We start from the raw sequence: 13,978 nt of genomic DNA, 5'->3' as shown, positions 1-13,978 counted from the left end.
TTAGCAGAAGCAGTTTCTACAGCTGCTGGCAGCAGCTAGATAATGACACGGGGGACACGTGGGGACGGGGACAGACTTTGTCCCCATGTCATTCTTTAAAAGCTTGAAACTAGCCTTAGGCTGCTTCAAGTAGATAGGACAGCATCTATAAAATGCTAGTATCAATATGTAGAAACTTAACACATCTTTTGGCAGCTGGCAACTGAATTCAATGATTAAAAAAAACTGCAGAAGCTGTTTTTGGATTTTAATCACTGTTAAATGACCATTTGTGTCTTGTCTGTCTGATGTGGCAACAAGAGTCCTGTCTTCTGATCAGACTTCTACCATCTGCAGCATCCTTCCATCACATGCCCAATTGTTCAAGCATCTTACTATTAATGCAACAGATTCATCCATGGTTGCTGGCATCAAGGGGCATTTCCAACACTTAGGGCCAGATGCACTAAACTTAACGAGCCAGTAACATGTTTTTTTTTTTTGTATCACATTTTATTAAAGGTTTTCAAAGTACAACAGAAAAGTATACACAAAAGCAAACAACACATAACAAAAAGAATGGAAAAAAACCCCAAAACACCATGGCTTCCAAGTGCAAATACATATACGTTCCAGGACAATACCTAGAGGCCAAGATCAAGTAGTGCTACGAGATGCCTGACAAAATAAGTCTGACAGTAACGTGTTTTAAACTGGTTCTAGCCAGTTTAACTTGCAAATAGTAAACAGGGACATGCACAAAAGGGCATTGTGTCACGGTAGCAGCTAACAAAAACAGAATGCAGATTAGCAAATTAGTATTGTAATGTGTATAAATCGTATTGTAATGAGATGCACTTGCCTAACCGTGGAAAACCTAACGGGAGGTCTGCACCTCTCGTTGGGGCTGCTGCAAGGGAATCGGAAGGAAAAAAAATACATCCAAGTGCTTGTCAGGGACTTCCAAGTGCCTAACACGAGCTGGACGTCTTCGTGCAGCTTTTCTGATGGGCATCCTTCTTGGACGTGCTTTTTTCCTTACCTGCCTGAACTGACTACAACCACAGTTCTCTCAACAGTCCCCTCCAAGGTTGTTTTCAGCTTGTGCCCCCCCCCCCCCCCCCCCCCCACACACACACAGGATCGGGACGTGCGAGGTCTTCCCAATCAAAACTTTTTGGACGTCCCTCCCTCCAGGTCTCAGCCAGTCACAGCGCGTTTAGTGATACTTGAAGGCTTTTTTATTCAGCAAATTTTTGTCATGTTAATTTAATATCCCTGGTTTATTTTCCAGGGATTGTATGGATTTCTTACATATTGTAATCTACATAGAACCTGGTGGTTTTGTGGAATATAAATTTTCATATTAATCTTTGGTTTGAGATAATTCTCCTTTGATTTAGAATCCATTCTAGTTAAAAACTGGTCTCTCTTGTTTTTTGATTTGATGTTAGTAGAAGTCACCCAACTTTTTTAAGGTTGCTAACCTGCCTTCCAATTTGAATTTCAGTAGGAAGGGTCTAGTGTGTGTGCTATGACTGCTTCCCTGTTTATGAAAGTGACTCTGTGTTCCCTTAATATAGGACAAAGCGGGACCCCACAAGGAAATCTACCCTTATGTTATCCAGGAACTTAGACCAACTTTGGATGAACTAGGAATCTCTACTCCAGAGGAATTAGGCCTGGACAAAGCATAACCTTGTAGGTAAGAAGACTCTCCTTGTCAAACCTTAAATGGAACTTTCCACGTTATTCATCTACTGGAGCACAACTTTCACACAGTAATATTCATCCTCCCCATACAGATTTCTTCTTTTTTAAGAACTGCACTCTCCAGTGGGATCATGTGCTTCAGTGTCTTTCTGCTAAGCATTATTTAAAGGTTATATTCTCTGGAGTCTTGTCATATGATATGAGGTGTTCAAAGTGCAAGCTTAACCAAGTCCTATCCACATTACAAGACTTAAAAATTGAGATGTTCTACTGTTCTTAGATATTTTTGCCAAATCTAGATATTGGGGGCAAATTTGTAATCCTAAATTAACACATTCTAAAAATGTTATCATTAATGCATTAGGCTTTTTATTTAACGTAAAGGTATAGGCAGTGGCATAGCTAGGACTGAATGGGCCTCAGGCAGAAAAATTGAGATGGGATGCCTCCCCCCCCCCCCCCCCCCCCCCCAATAACACCATTGTTCCCATGAGATGAGGGATGGAAGGATGTATATATCCCAAAGATGACAGAAGTAATAAATTCAGAAAAAAATACTTTTTCTTGAGGACTATAATTCTCACAGATGGGTAAAGCAGGTCCGCATTGCCAGTCTGGAGCTTGTAACAAGCTTAAAATATAGGTCTTTGAGTGCGAGACGCACTCCCATCATGGATGTGTGAGTGCCTGCCGCGAGAGCGCAGGACCAGCAGTTCTCTTTTTTTTCCCGCGGTGAGGAGAGGACACGTCGTTAGCCACTCCTCGCAGCTGGTTTGGGTTTTTTTCCCCTGCCTTATTTTTTTTTCTTAATACCTCTTTCAGGGTTTACCTTATTTTATCCTTCCCCGTATATTATTTTAGATTATTTTTGACTTTTCTCTGTTTTTACTGCACTCGCTAGGCCGCATTTAGGTCGACTTTTCCCTTTTTTGGTTCTCTTCCTTTTATTTAGCTCCATTGAGTTGTTTGATTTGGCCACAGCTGTTTTTGCTTTCATGTCTTTGAAGGTTCCCAGTGACTTTAAGAGGTGCACTCGGTGCAACAGGATCATCTCTGACAAAAACACCCATTCTTAGTGTCTCCAGTGTTTGGGGCCTGATCATACCCCTTCTGCAAACTGTATACTCCGTCTTTGTGTGAAGAAGAGAACACAGCCAGAGAGATGATTTTTGGAGCCAGGTCCGAAGCCTTGATGTCTGTCTTCGGCATCAGTGTCAACATTGGGTGTTGCTTCGGTTCATATGGCTGCGAGACCCTTGCATACTGGGAGTGACTGTGCATCGGAGTGGGTCTCCACCTGCCTGAATGCTGGCAGCTATGCAGGTCCCCGGGACTGATCAGCATCTGACCTGATCGCGAGCCAACGAGAGGACTTCCCGTCTTTGGCACCGGGGAGCATCTATGCCAGGCATCAGAAGAAGCATCGGTTCCCCCCCTCAATGGATGGTGCCAGGAGTTCCAGGGCACCGAGAATTTCACCAGTCCCAGAGAAGCATTGGCACTGGGAGGACTACTCCCCCTCTTTACAGGAGGTGCCGATGTATGGGTCTCTACACAGCTAGCACCAGGCACCCGCTTCAACCCTGCAGATTCAGCAGCCTGCTTCTACACTGGCAACCCAGCCTTTCCTGATGGCCCTCGATGAGTGCCTACGGGCCATGCTCCCATAGCTTTTGGAGCATCAGCGCCTCGGATGCTTGCTCCAGCCATGCCTCTTGATATAGTCATACATGACCATCAGCCTGCGGTGTTGTCTCTGATGCAGCTTTCGGTCTCTGTGTCTGCTGCCACCCGTAGTTGCACACCTTCGACGTCAGAGGCTTCACAGGAGTCGAGGCCGGAGCTGACACTTCGATGCCCCTCTCTGGGTCTTGATGCCTGTACATCGAGGTGGGCTCGGTCTTGGCCGTCCCATGAGGCTGACACCGATAAAGACCACTCCTGGGATTCAGAAGGGGATCCATGGTACCTCTTGGAAGGAGGAGTCCTGTGGTACCCCATCTGATCCCTCTTCTCCACAGGAAAGGAGGAAATCTCACCTGAGAGCCTTTCCTACCCTTCTTTTGTAAAGGAGATGGCGGCTGCCATCCCCATTCCTTTGGAAGTGGAGGAGGAGCCCAGGGCTAAGATGTTTGAGAGCCAGGACTACAACTGTTCTCCTAGAGAGGCTATGACTGTCCTGCTTCACAAGATCTTATGGGACGTTAGGTGAGGAACTGGGAGTCCCCTCTGTTGGTCCCTCTCGTCCCCAAGAAGATTGACACCATGTACCAGATTCATTCATCCCCTAATTTTGATAGGCCCCAGTTGCATCATCTTTCCCTGGTGGTGGAAACCACACTTAAAAGGGCCAGGAGTTTAGGAACTATGCCTTGGTGCCCCCTGGCAGAAAAAGTAGAACCCTGGATTCTTTTGTGCGGAAGATGTATCAGGCCTCCATGCTCATCTCCCGTATCCAATTGTACCAGCATACATGAGCCTGTTCGTGCAGTCCTTGGTGTGCAGTTTGTCTGATTTAGCAGACTGACTCTCACCTGAGTAGGCTGAATCTGTTCACCAGCTGGTCAAGTAACAGAAGGCATGTTGTAAGTTCTTGGCCAAGGGTGCCTATGACACTTCTGATGTAGGATCTCTGCTCAGAGTATAGCAATGCACAGACTCTCATGACTGCGTATCTCTGATTTGGATCCAGTGATCCAGCAGAGACTGGCGGATGCCACGTGCCGGGGGGGGGGGGGGTAATCTTTTTGGAGAGAATGTGGAGGAGGTCGCTGACCTCATCAAGAAGCACACCGATACCACTGATTATCTCTCCTCTCTTCCGCCGGGCGCCTTCTGCATCTATCGTCTCCTCTAGGAGGTTTGGAAAGCTGAGGAGGAGTGTTATTACTCGCAGAGGCATAGGTACACCTCTTCTCGCCAGGCTCAACCCCAGGACACTCGTTCTTGTCAACAGCATGTGCCTAAGGCCCAGACGGCTCCCCAATCAATGCTGGAGGCGAGCTTTGAACTGGCTCCAGCAGAGTATAGCCATTGTAAAAGTAACTGTCCCAGAAGACTTTCCAGTTGGAAGGAGGCTGAAATTTTACGAAGAAAGGTGGTCCCTTGTAACATCCGACCAGTGGGTTCTTCAAATAGTCCGTCTCAGTTACACCCTGTATTGGCTTCAGAGACCACCAGATTGCCCACCGAGAGCACATCACTTCAGCTCTTAGCACAACTTGTGGAGGAACTCTCTGCCCTTTTCATGGCCCGTGCGGTTGAACCCGTTCCACCAGGGGAAGAAGGGAAGGGATTATATTCCAGGTACTTTTGTGCAAAAGAAAATGGGGGATGCATCCCATCCTAGTCCTAAGAGGCCTGAACAAATTCCTGGTCAAAGAGGAGTTCAGGATGGTTTCCTTGGGCACCCTGCTTCCCATGCTTCAGGAAAATGATTGGCTATGCTCTCTGGTCTTAAAGGATGCTTATATTCCTATCCTGATACTTCCAGCTCACAGAAAGTATCTTTGATTTTTGTCTGGGGACACATCACTTCCAGTATCGTGTGCTGGCTTTGCGTCGGCTCCCAGGGTTTCCACCAAGTGTCTTGGAGTAGTCTTAGCGTCACTATGCAGACTGGAAGTCTATGTGTACCCCTGTCTCATCGACTGGCTGGTGAAGACCACATCACGGGACGGGGCTCAAGAGTCCATGCGGGGGACTATTTGGGTGTTAAGAGCTACTAGGGTTCGTTTTAAACTACTCCAAGTCCTATTTGCTCCCTGTCCAGCGATTGGAGTTCACTGGAGCACTGCTAGACACTCAGCCAGTTTGGGCTTTTCTCCCTGTGGCGTGGGCCGATGCTCTTGTCGCCATCACCACTCCATGTATGAGCAGCTTGGCAAATGTTGAAGTTGTTGAGCCACATGGCCTCTACTGTTCCATGTGACACCCATGGCACGTCTTCACACGAGAACTGGCCAATGGACCCTAGCTTCCTAGCGGTGTCATCAATTTTCTGGAGCTCTGGGCGATCTGGAATGCTCTAAAGGCTTTCAGGGATCGGCTAAACAATCAGGTTGCCATGTACTACATGAACAAGCAGGGGGGGGCACTGGATCACGCCATCTGTGGATGCTCCTCAAAGCCACTTACCTGGCAGGATAATTCAACAACCTGGCTGACAGACTGAGCAGGTCCCTTAGCATGGGTGTTGCCCGTGAGGTCTTCTGAGCGTGGGGCATCCCCTCAGTGGATTTCTTTGCTACTCAGTCCCTCAGTTCTGTTCCAGGCCTACAGCAGACAAGATCTGGATGCCTTCCTCCTTCATTGGGAGATAGGACTTCTGTCTGTGTTTCCTCCCATTCCTCTTGTGAAGAAAACTTTGCTGAAACTCAAGCAAGACTGCAGGACCGTGAACTTGATCCTTCCCTACTGACCATGGCAGATCTGGTTCCCTTTTCTTCTGGAGTTATCCTCCGAAGAACTGTGGAGATTGGAGTGTTTTCCATCCCTCATCATGCAGAATGAGGGATCTCTGTATCCCAACCTCCGGTCTCTGGCCCTCGCAGCTTGAATGTTGAGAGCTTAGAATTTGCTTCCTTCCATCTTCCTGAGGGTGTCTCTAGGGTCTTGCTGGCATCCAGAAAATATTCCACTAAGAGGTATTGCTCTTTTAAATGGAGGAGGTTTGCTGTCTGGTGTGCGAGCAAGGCCCTAGATCCTATTTCCTGCCCTATACGGATCCTGCTTGAATATCTTCTACACCTCTCCAAATCTGGTCTCGAGACCCCAACTCAGTAATGGTTCACCTCGGTGCAATTAGTGCTTATCGAGTGTAGGTGGTGTAAGCCTATCTCTGGATAGCCTCTAGTTGTTTGCTTTATGAGAGGTTTGCTGTTGACAGAATCCCCTGTCAAACCTCTGTCTGTGTCATGGGACATTAACATCATTCTCACCCAGCTGATGAAAGCTTTTGAGCCGCTTGATTCCTGTCATCTGAAGTACTTAACCTGAAAAGTCATGTTTTTTGTCAGCTTGCAGGGTCAGTGAGCTTCAGGCCTTGGTGGCAGATGCACTTTACACCAATGGTCTCTTAATTGTTCTCATACCTCACACTAACATTATCGGGTTTTGTCTCACCTAGAATGTAAACCGCATTGAACCCTGGAAAGCAGAAAATAGCAGTATGCAAGAATTGATTTGATTTATACAAAGTTTCATTTTAACAGTAGTCCTTCGCACGCACCCCAAGTTCCTAAGTAAGGTTGTGTTGGAGTTCCACCTGAACCGGTCAGTTGTCTTGCCAACATTCTAATCCCCAACCTCATGCCCAAAGCACACTGCACATCTTGGATGCAAGCGAGCATTAGCTTTTTACTTGGAGCGGACTGGGCCCTACAGACAGTCCACCCAACTTTTTCTTTTGATCCCACTGGGAAGGGAGTCGCCATCGGGAAACACACCATTTCCAGTTGGCTGGCAGATTGCATTTCTTTCACTTACGCACAGGATGGACTGATCTTGAGGGTCATGTCTGGGCTCACAATGTCAGAGCCGTGGCTGCATCGGTAGCCCACTTGAGGTCAGCCTCCGTTGAAGAAATTTACAAGTCTGCGACGTGGTCTTCAGTCCACACATTCACATCTCATTATTTCCTTGAGCAGGACACCCAACGCAACAGTCAGTTTGGACAGACAGTGCTGCAGAATTTTGTTAGGGTCTAGAGTCCAGACCTCACCATGGAGACCCAGGCCAAAGTATCGGCCTGTTTATCCGACATTGCTGCATGGATGTCCAACTGCCACCTGAAACTGAACATGGCCAAGACCGAGCTTATCGTCTTTCCACCAAAACCCACTTCTCCTCTTCCACTGCTTTCGATCTCTGTTGATAACACCCTCATCCTACCCGTCTCATCCGCCCGCAACCTCGGAGTCATCTTCTACTCCTCCCTCTCCTTCTCTGCGCACATCCAACAGACAGCTAAGACCTGTCGCTTCTTCCTCTTTAACATCAGCAAAATTCACCCTTTCCTCTCTGAGCACACCACCCGTACTCTCATCCATGCTCTCATTACCTCTCGCCTTGACTACTGCAACCTACTCCTCACTGGCCTCCCACTTAACCATCTATACCCCCTTCAATCAGTTCAGAACTGTGCTGCACGTCTTATATTCCGCCTGAACCGATATACTCATATCACCCCTCTCCTCAGGTCACTTCACTGGCTTCCAGTCAGATACCGCATACAGTTCAAGCTTCTCCTTCTTACCTACAAATGCACTCAGTCTGCAACCCCTCACTACCTCTCTACCCTCATCTCCCCTTACGTTCCCGCCTGAAACCTCCGCTCACAGGACAAATCCCTCCTCTCAGTACCCTTCTCCACCACCGCCAACTCCAGGCTCCGCCCATTCTGCCTCGCCTCACCCTATGCCTGGAATAAACTTCCTGAGCCCTTACGCCAAGCCCCCTCCCTACCCATCTTCAAATCATTGCTCAAAGCCCACCTCTTTAATGTTGCCTTCGGCACCTAACCTTTATATCTTTCAGGAAATCTAGACTTGCCCCAATTTGACTGCCCCTTCTTGATTGACTGTACACTTGTCCTTTAGATTGTAAGCTCTTTGAGCAGGGACTGTCCTTCTATGTTAAACTGTACAGCGCTGCGTAACCCTAGTAGCGCTTTAGAAATGTTAAATAGTAGAAGTAGAGTCTAACTCCATCCTCTAAGGGCCCATTTTGTTTCGTTCCAGGCTTCATTTTCACTCAGTTGTATATAGTTTTAGGTTAATTTGGATTGGATCACATCGGAAACCTTAGATTTACTCTTCATCAGCGAAACCTGGATCCATGACCAAAAAGATCCCATAATACTGGACCTTTGCCCTCCGGGATACAACATTACACACTGGACTAGAATAGGTAAGAGGCAGAGGCATTGCCAAAATCTACAGATCCCACCTCACTTTAGAACTGCTGAATCACTCAACTGGAAATTGCCTCAATCAGATTGCAACATAAAAGTGTAGCCGGCAATCTAAATTGCGTCCTATTCTACAGACCGCCAGGCACTTGGAGCGAAGCATATATAACCCTAATGGATTTCATATCGGCCACTTGTACATCTAACTCAAACATATAGTCATTGGGGACATAAACCTTCATGTAGAAGACCCAAACTCAACTGGTGTCCAAGATTGTAAGGAATTCTTCCAACTATGGGATTTCAAATGGTCACATCAGAATGCCACCCACAGAAAAGGCCACACACTTGACCTGCTAACCCATAAATTCGCATCAGACCAAATCATTAGTCATTGACCACAAATGGATGGAAATTCCATGGTCAGATCACGTCAAATGAAATCTGACCCTACATTGGCTGAAGAATGGGCATCTCAAAGCTGATGAAAAAAAATCTTACCAAACTAGAGGTAAAGTGGACTCAACTGCATTTTGGCAATCAATTTATGACAACAATTGGTCTATTCCATCTGATTCCATCAACTATCTTGCAGATTGGGAATCGAGATGTATCACCGTTCTAAATGAATTAGCTCCTTTATGAAAAAAAAAAATATTCACAAACCAAACAGGACCCCATGGTTCAATGAAAATGTGAAACAATTAAAATCTAGAACCAGACAACTCGAACGAGCCTGGAGAAAAAACTAAAACAATCAAAATCTAAACGCTTGGAAAGAATCTCATAAAAAATACAAATATGAAATCAAAAAATCCAAACCGGAACTACTGTAATGAACAACTAGGTTCTGACTACAAAGACATGAAAAAGTTATACAAGCTACTGGGTAAATTATTAGACACAAAACAATTGTCCTCAACAAAATCCTAACAGCAGAAGATCTTGCTAACTACTTCAAAGGCAAAATTGTCGATCTACTCAAAAATATGTCACAGGACTACACCAACCTTGATACCTTCCTTAATGAGCTAGACCCATGCACAGAATACCCAGCCGACCGAACTTGGACAAATTTCACCCAGATCACACAAGAAACAATAGCACTAGCAACCAATAAGATCTCTACAGCCTACTGTCAATTGGACACCTGCCCCAATTATCTAATGACCCCCCCCCCCCCCCGCTCCATCACTGAACTTACCTCCCACCTCAACTTCTTGTTCAATCATGGCATTTTCCACAAAGACAAAGGTAATATACTACTCACACCATTACCAAAAGACACAAAAAAACCAACCTAATGATATCACCAACTACTGACCCGTGACATCCATCCCACTTACAACCAAACTGATGGAAAGCATTGTAGCTAAACAACTTACTGAATACATCGATAATTTCTCAATCCTTCATGAATCATAGTCGGGCTTCAGATCTCTCCACAGTACGGAAACTGTCCTGGTAACTCTCCTAGCCAAGTTCAAAAAGGAAATCGCATTAGGTAAAAACATACTCCTCTTGCAATTCGACTTGTCAAGCGCATTCGATATGGTTGACCACTATATACTATTAAGAATACTCAACAAGATAGGCATAGGAGGGAATATACTCAAATGATTCAAGGGTTTCCTAACAATGAGATCTTATCAAGTAAAAGCAAACTCAAACATTGTCCTGTTTTGGTTGTTGGTGAGCCCTTAGGTTCCCTGAGGCCTGGTAAGACCTCCGAGGACCGCCGCGCACCCCGAATCTTCAACCGCGGCGACCGCCGTTCACCGGGGGTTGAGCCCCCAGCTGCAGGCGGCCAGCAGGACTGCTGGAACCGCGGGGTGACGGTCGGCTTGGCTGGGAGTCAGCAACTCAGTCTTTAAAGGGCCGCTAGCAAGGACGGCTAGCTGAAGAGGACACCGTCTCCGAAGGTGGCTAGCGAGGACGGCTAGCTGAAGAGGACACAGTCTCTGAAGGTGGCTAGCAAGGACGGCTAGCTGAAGAGGATACAGCCTCTGGAGTTGGCTAGCAAGGACGGCTAGCTGAAGAGGATACAGTCTCTGGAGTTGGCTAGCAAGGACGGCTAGCTGAAGAGGATACAGCCTCTGGAGTTGGCTAGCAAGGACGGCTAGCTGAAGAGGATACAGCCTCGGGAGGTGGCTAGCAAGGACGGCTAGCTGAAGAGGATACAGCCTCTGGAGTTGGCTAGCAAGGACGGCTAGCTGAAGAGGATACAGCCTCTGGAGTTGGCTAGCAAGGACGGCTAGCTGAAGAGGATACAGTCTCTGGAGTTGGCTAGCAAGGACGGCTAGCTGAAGAGGATACAGCCTCTGGAGTTGGCTAGCAAGGACGGCTAGCTGAAGAGGATACAGCCTCTGGAGTTGGCTAGCAAGGACGGCTAGCTAAAGAGGATACAGCCTCTGGAGTTGGCTAGCAAGGACGGCTAGCTGAAGAGGATACAGTCTCTGGGGTTGGCTTCTGACGAACGAAACGGAAGCATTGGTCCCCTTCCGTTTCGTCGTTTAAATCCCCCGCCCGCCGGCCCCTGGAATCAGCTGGAACCAATCCCCCCAGCCTAGACAGGCAAGGGAGGCCGGGATTGGCCAGCCTGCCCGGCGGGCGGGGTCTCTTTGTCCGTGCGCCAATCCGGCGCGAGGAGGCGGGGCTGGCTCGCTGGTCCGCTCCAGCGAGAGAGACGACGACGCCGGCGCCGCCATCTTGGCCGGCGTATCCCCTCCTCCGAGACTGGCGCTTGCTCCAGCGGATCGCCGGTCTCGGAGCGGCCCGCGGCAGCGCCGGCCCCGTCGGCAGCTGGTCTTCGCCGCCCCGGATCCCGCGGCCTCCGTTGGTCTTCGCCCCCCGCTGGGGCCCCCCGGTAAGGGCCCGGAACGGGACAAACATATCACCATCATGGACTACCGATTGCGCAGTACCCAAGGGTTCACCTCTCTCACCCATATTATTTAACCTGATGATGATCCCCCTTGCTCATGCACTATACAAGCATAATCTTAATCCTTTTCTGTATGCGGATGATGTCACCATTTACATACCGTTCAACTCTAATCCAACAGAAATCACTGTTGCAATAAAGACTAAAGCTTAATGGATGCTTGGCTTAGCATTCAAACTCAAGAAGGAAAAAACTCACTGCCTTATTCTCTTCTCACCACAAAACAAACCTCCCTTCATCCATAAAAACCCCGGAACATACTCACCCAATATCGGACAAACTGAAGATCCTTGGAATTACTATTGACACCAACCTAATCCTGGAGAGCCAAGCCTCTGCCACCAGGAAGAAAATGTTCCATGTAATGTGGAAACTCAAACAGATCAAACAGTTCTTCCCAAGGGAAACTTTCCATAACATAATTCAAACAGAGGTACTATCACATGTTGACTACTGTAACGCTGTATATGTGGGATGCAAAGAACAGATCTTAATGAAACTCCAGACCGCGCAGAACACGGCTAGACTCCTTTTCGGAAAGACAAGATTCGAAAGTGCTAAAGCCCTACGCGAAATACTGCACCGGCTACCAGTTAAGGAACGAACAGCCTTCAAAATTTGCACTCTGGTCCACAAAATAATCCATGGTCTGGTTCCAACCTACATGACCAAACTTATCGACCTACCAACTAGAAACATCATCGAATCATCAAGAACGTTTCTAAACCTGCATTACCCAAACTGTAAAGGACTAAAATACAAATCAACATATGCATCCAGCTTTTCCTACATTTGCACCCAGCTCTGGAACGCTTTACATAGAAACATTAGAACTGTGAACACCCATCTAAAATTTCGAAAAGACCTCAAGACTCACCTCTTCCGGAAAGCCTACCCAGCAGACCCGAAATAATTCATGAACAATGCATTACATCTTTCGATCTAAGAAATGAACAATACCCCTTCCACATAATCCTGTTACTTCAAACTGTACGAATTTTACCACTCCAGTTATAATTAAGTGTACTTCTACCCTTATCCTACTTTGTATTGCTCACTAGAAGCTGTAGTCCCATCCCCGGAGACTTACCAGCCTCATTGGGATTACTTCTCTATATGCTACTATATATTCGTCCCAGAGTTGTATTCTTTTTTCCGGAACCTTATCAGGTTCCTTGCACCTACTGTTACTCTATTTTCCACGCTGTATATATTCCCGGAGTTGGTACTCTCCTTTCCGGAACCTGTAAGCCACATTGAGCCTACTGCTATGCGGGAAAATGTGGGATACAAATGTAATAAATACTTTTTTGCCCTCACCATTGTGAGGTCCAGTTGACCCCCTGGTGGTGGTTATTGGTGAGCCTGATAGCTAGGGATTCCTGTCTGTGAGTATTATAGGTCTGCTTGTCCTCTGAGAAAGCGAAGGTACTTACCTGTAGTAAGTATTCTCCGAGGACAGTAAACCTTATATTCTCACATACCCTCCCACCTCCCATTGGAGTTGTCTCCTTTTTATTATGCTTTATATTGTACTGCTGTCCTGCGCTCTTGGGGCGGAGAGGAAGACACTATGGAGCACATCTCGCTCTCAAAGATCTTTTTTTGTTACAAGCTCTGGACCGGCAGTGCGGACCCATGCTACCCATCTGTAAGAGTATAAGGCCTTCTGTCCTCAGAGAATACCTGCGAAAAGTAAGTACCTACACTTTTTCTACCTTTGTTGTCTGAGCATTACTTTGGTCCTAGTGTATGTCTTTGCTTTTCTGTCTTTTTATTTAACTCTCTCCCAAGATCTGTCTTTTGACATTTCTTCTCATTTCCATCTATCTTGTGTGCCTCTATCCGTCCTGTCCAGCGTCTCCCTCTGTCCCTATGCTCCTTCAAAAGCCAGCATTTCTTTCTGTGCCAGTGTCTGTTCCTCCCCATGTCCAGCTTATCTCCTCTCTTTCTTTTCTCCTGTGCCGCTACTCCTCTCCCAATGGTCTGGTATCTCTCCCCCTCCTCTTTACTCCAGGTCTTTCTGGCTGTCTATTGCCTCTGCTTTCCAAGTCCAGTGTCTCTTCCCCTCTACCCAGGTTTGGCATCTGTCTAGCTTCCTCCTCCCAGGGTCTCAGCATCTGTTTACCTTCCCCCGCTGCTCATGTAAACCTGTGGCAGATTGCAGCAGAAGCAGTATTGAAGTCTGCCCTCTGTCCAGCGGGGTCTCTTCTCTGATAGGTCCCGCCTCTCTCCTGTGGGCAGGACATAGCAGAGAAAAGGCCCTGATGGACAGAGCAGCCTTCAGCACCTACCTCTGCTGCAGGTTTGTATGAGCAGCGGGGGAAGAAGGTAGATACCAGGGTGGAGATCCCCTGGGCGTGGGAGCAGGGGAAGAGACAAGAGAAGAGGCAATTTCAGGCAGCCCCTTCCATTGTGCAGCCCTGGGCATT

At 47.3% G+C, this 13,978-nt stretch overlaps 1 protein-coding gene across 1 annotated transcript in view; it reads left to right on the top strand.

Annotated features, from left to right (window-relative positions):
* LOC115457190 (cytochrome c oxidase subunit 5A, mitochondrial) overlaps positions 1–13,978 on the top strand; it is a 41,399-nt gene that overhangs the window by 25,417 nt on the left and 2,004 nt on the right. Inside the window, exon 4 of the mRNA XM_030186618.1 lies at positions 1,563–1,684. Within this exon, the coding sequence (XP_030042478.1) occupies positions 1,563–1,676 (114 nt within the window). The 3' untranslated portion in view covers positions 1,677–1,684. The remainder of the gene's footprint in view (positions 1–1,562; positions 1,685–13,978) is intronic.

The sequence above is a fragment of the Microcaecilia unicolor genome, chromosome 1 (genome assembly GCF_901765095.1).
Source record: "Microcaecilia unicolor chromosome 1, aMicUni1.1, whole genome shotgun sequence".
NCBI lineage: Eukaryota > Metazoa > Chordata > Amphibia > Gymnophiona > Siphonopidae > Microcaecilia > Microcaecilia unicolor.
This window is presented reverse-complemented; position numbering and strand designations above follow the sequence as displayed.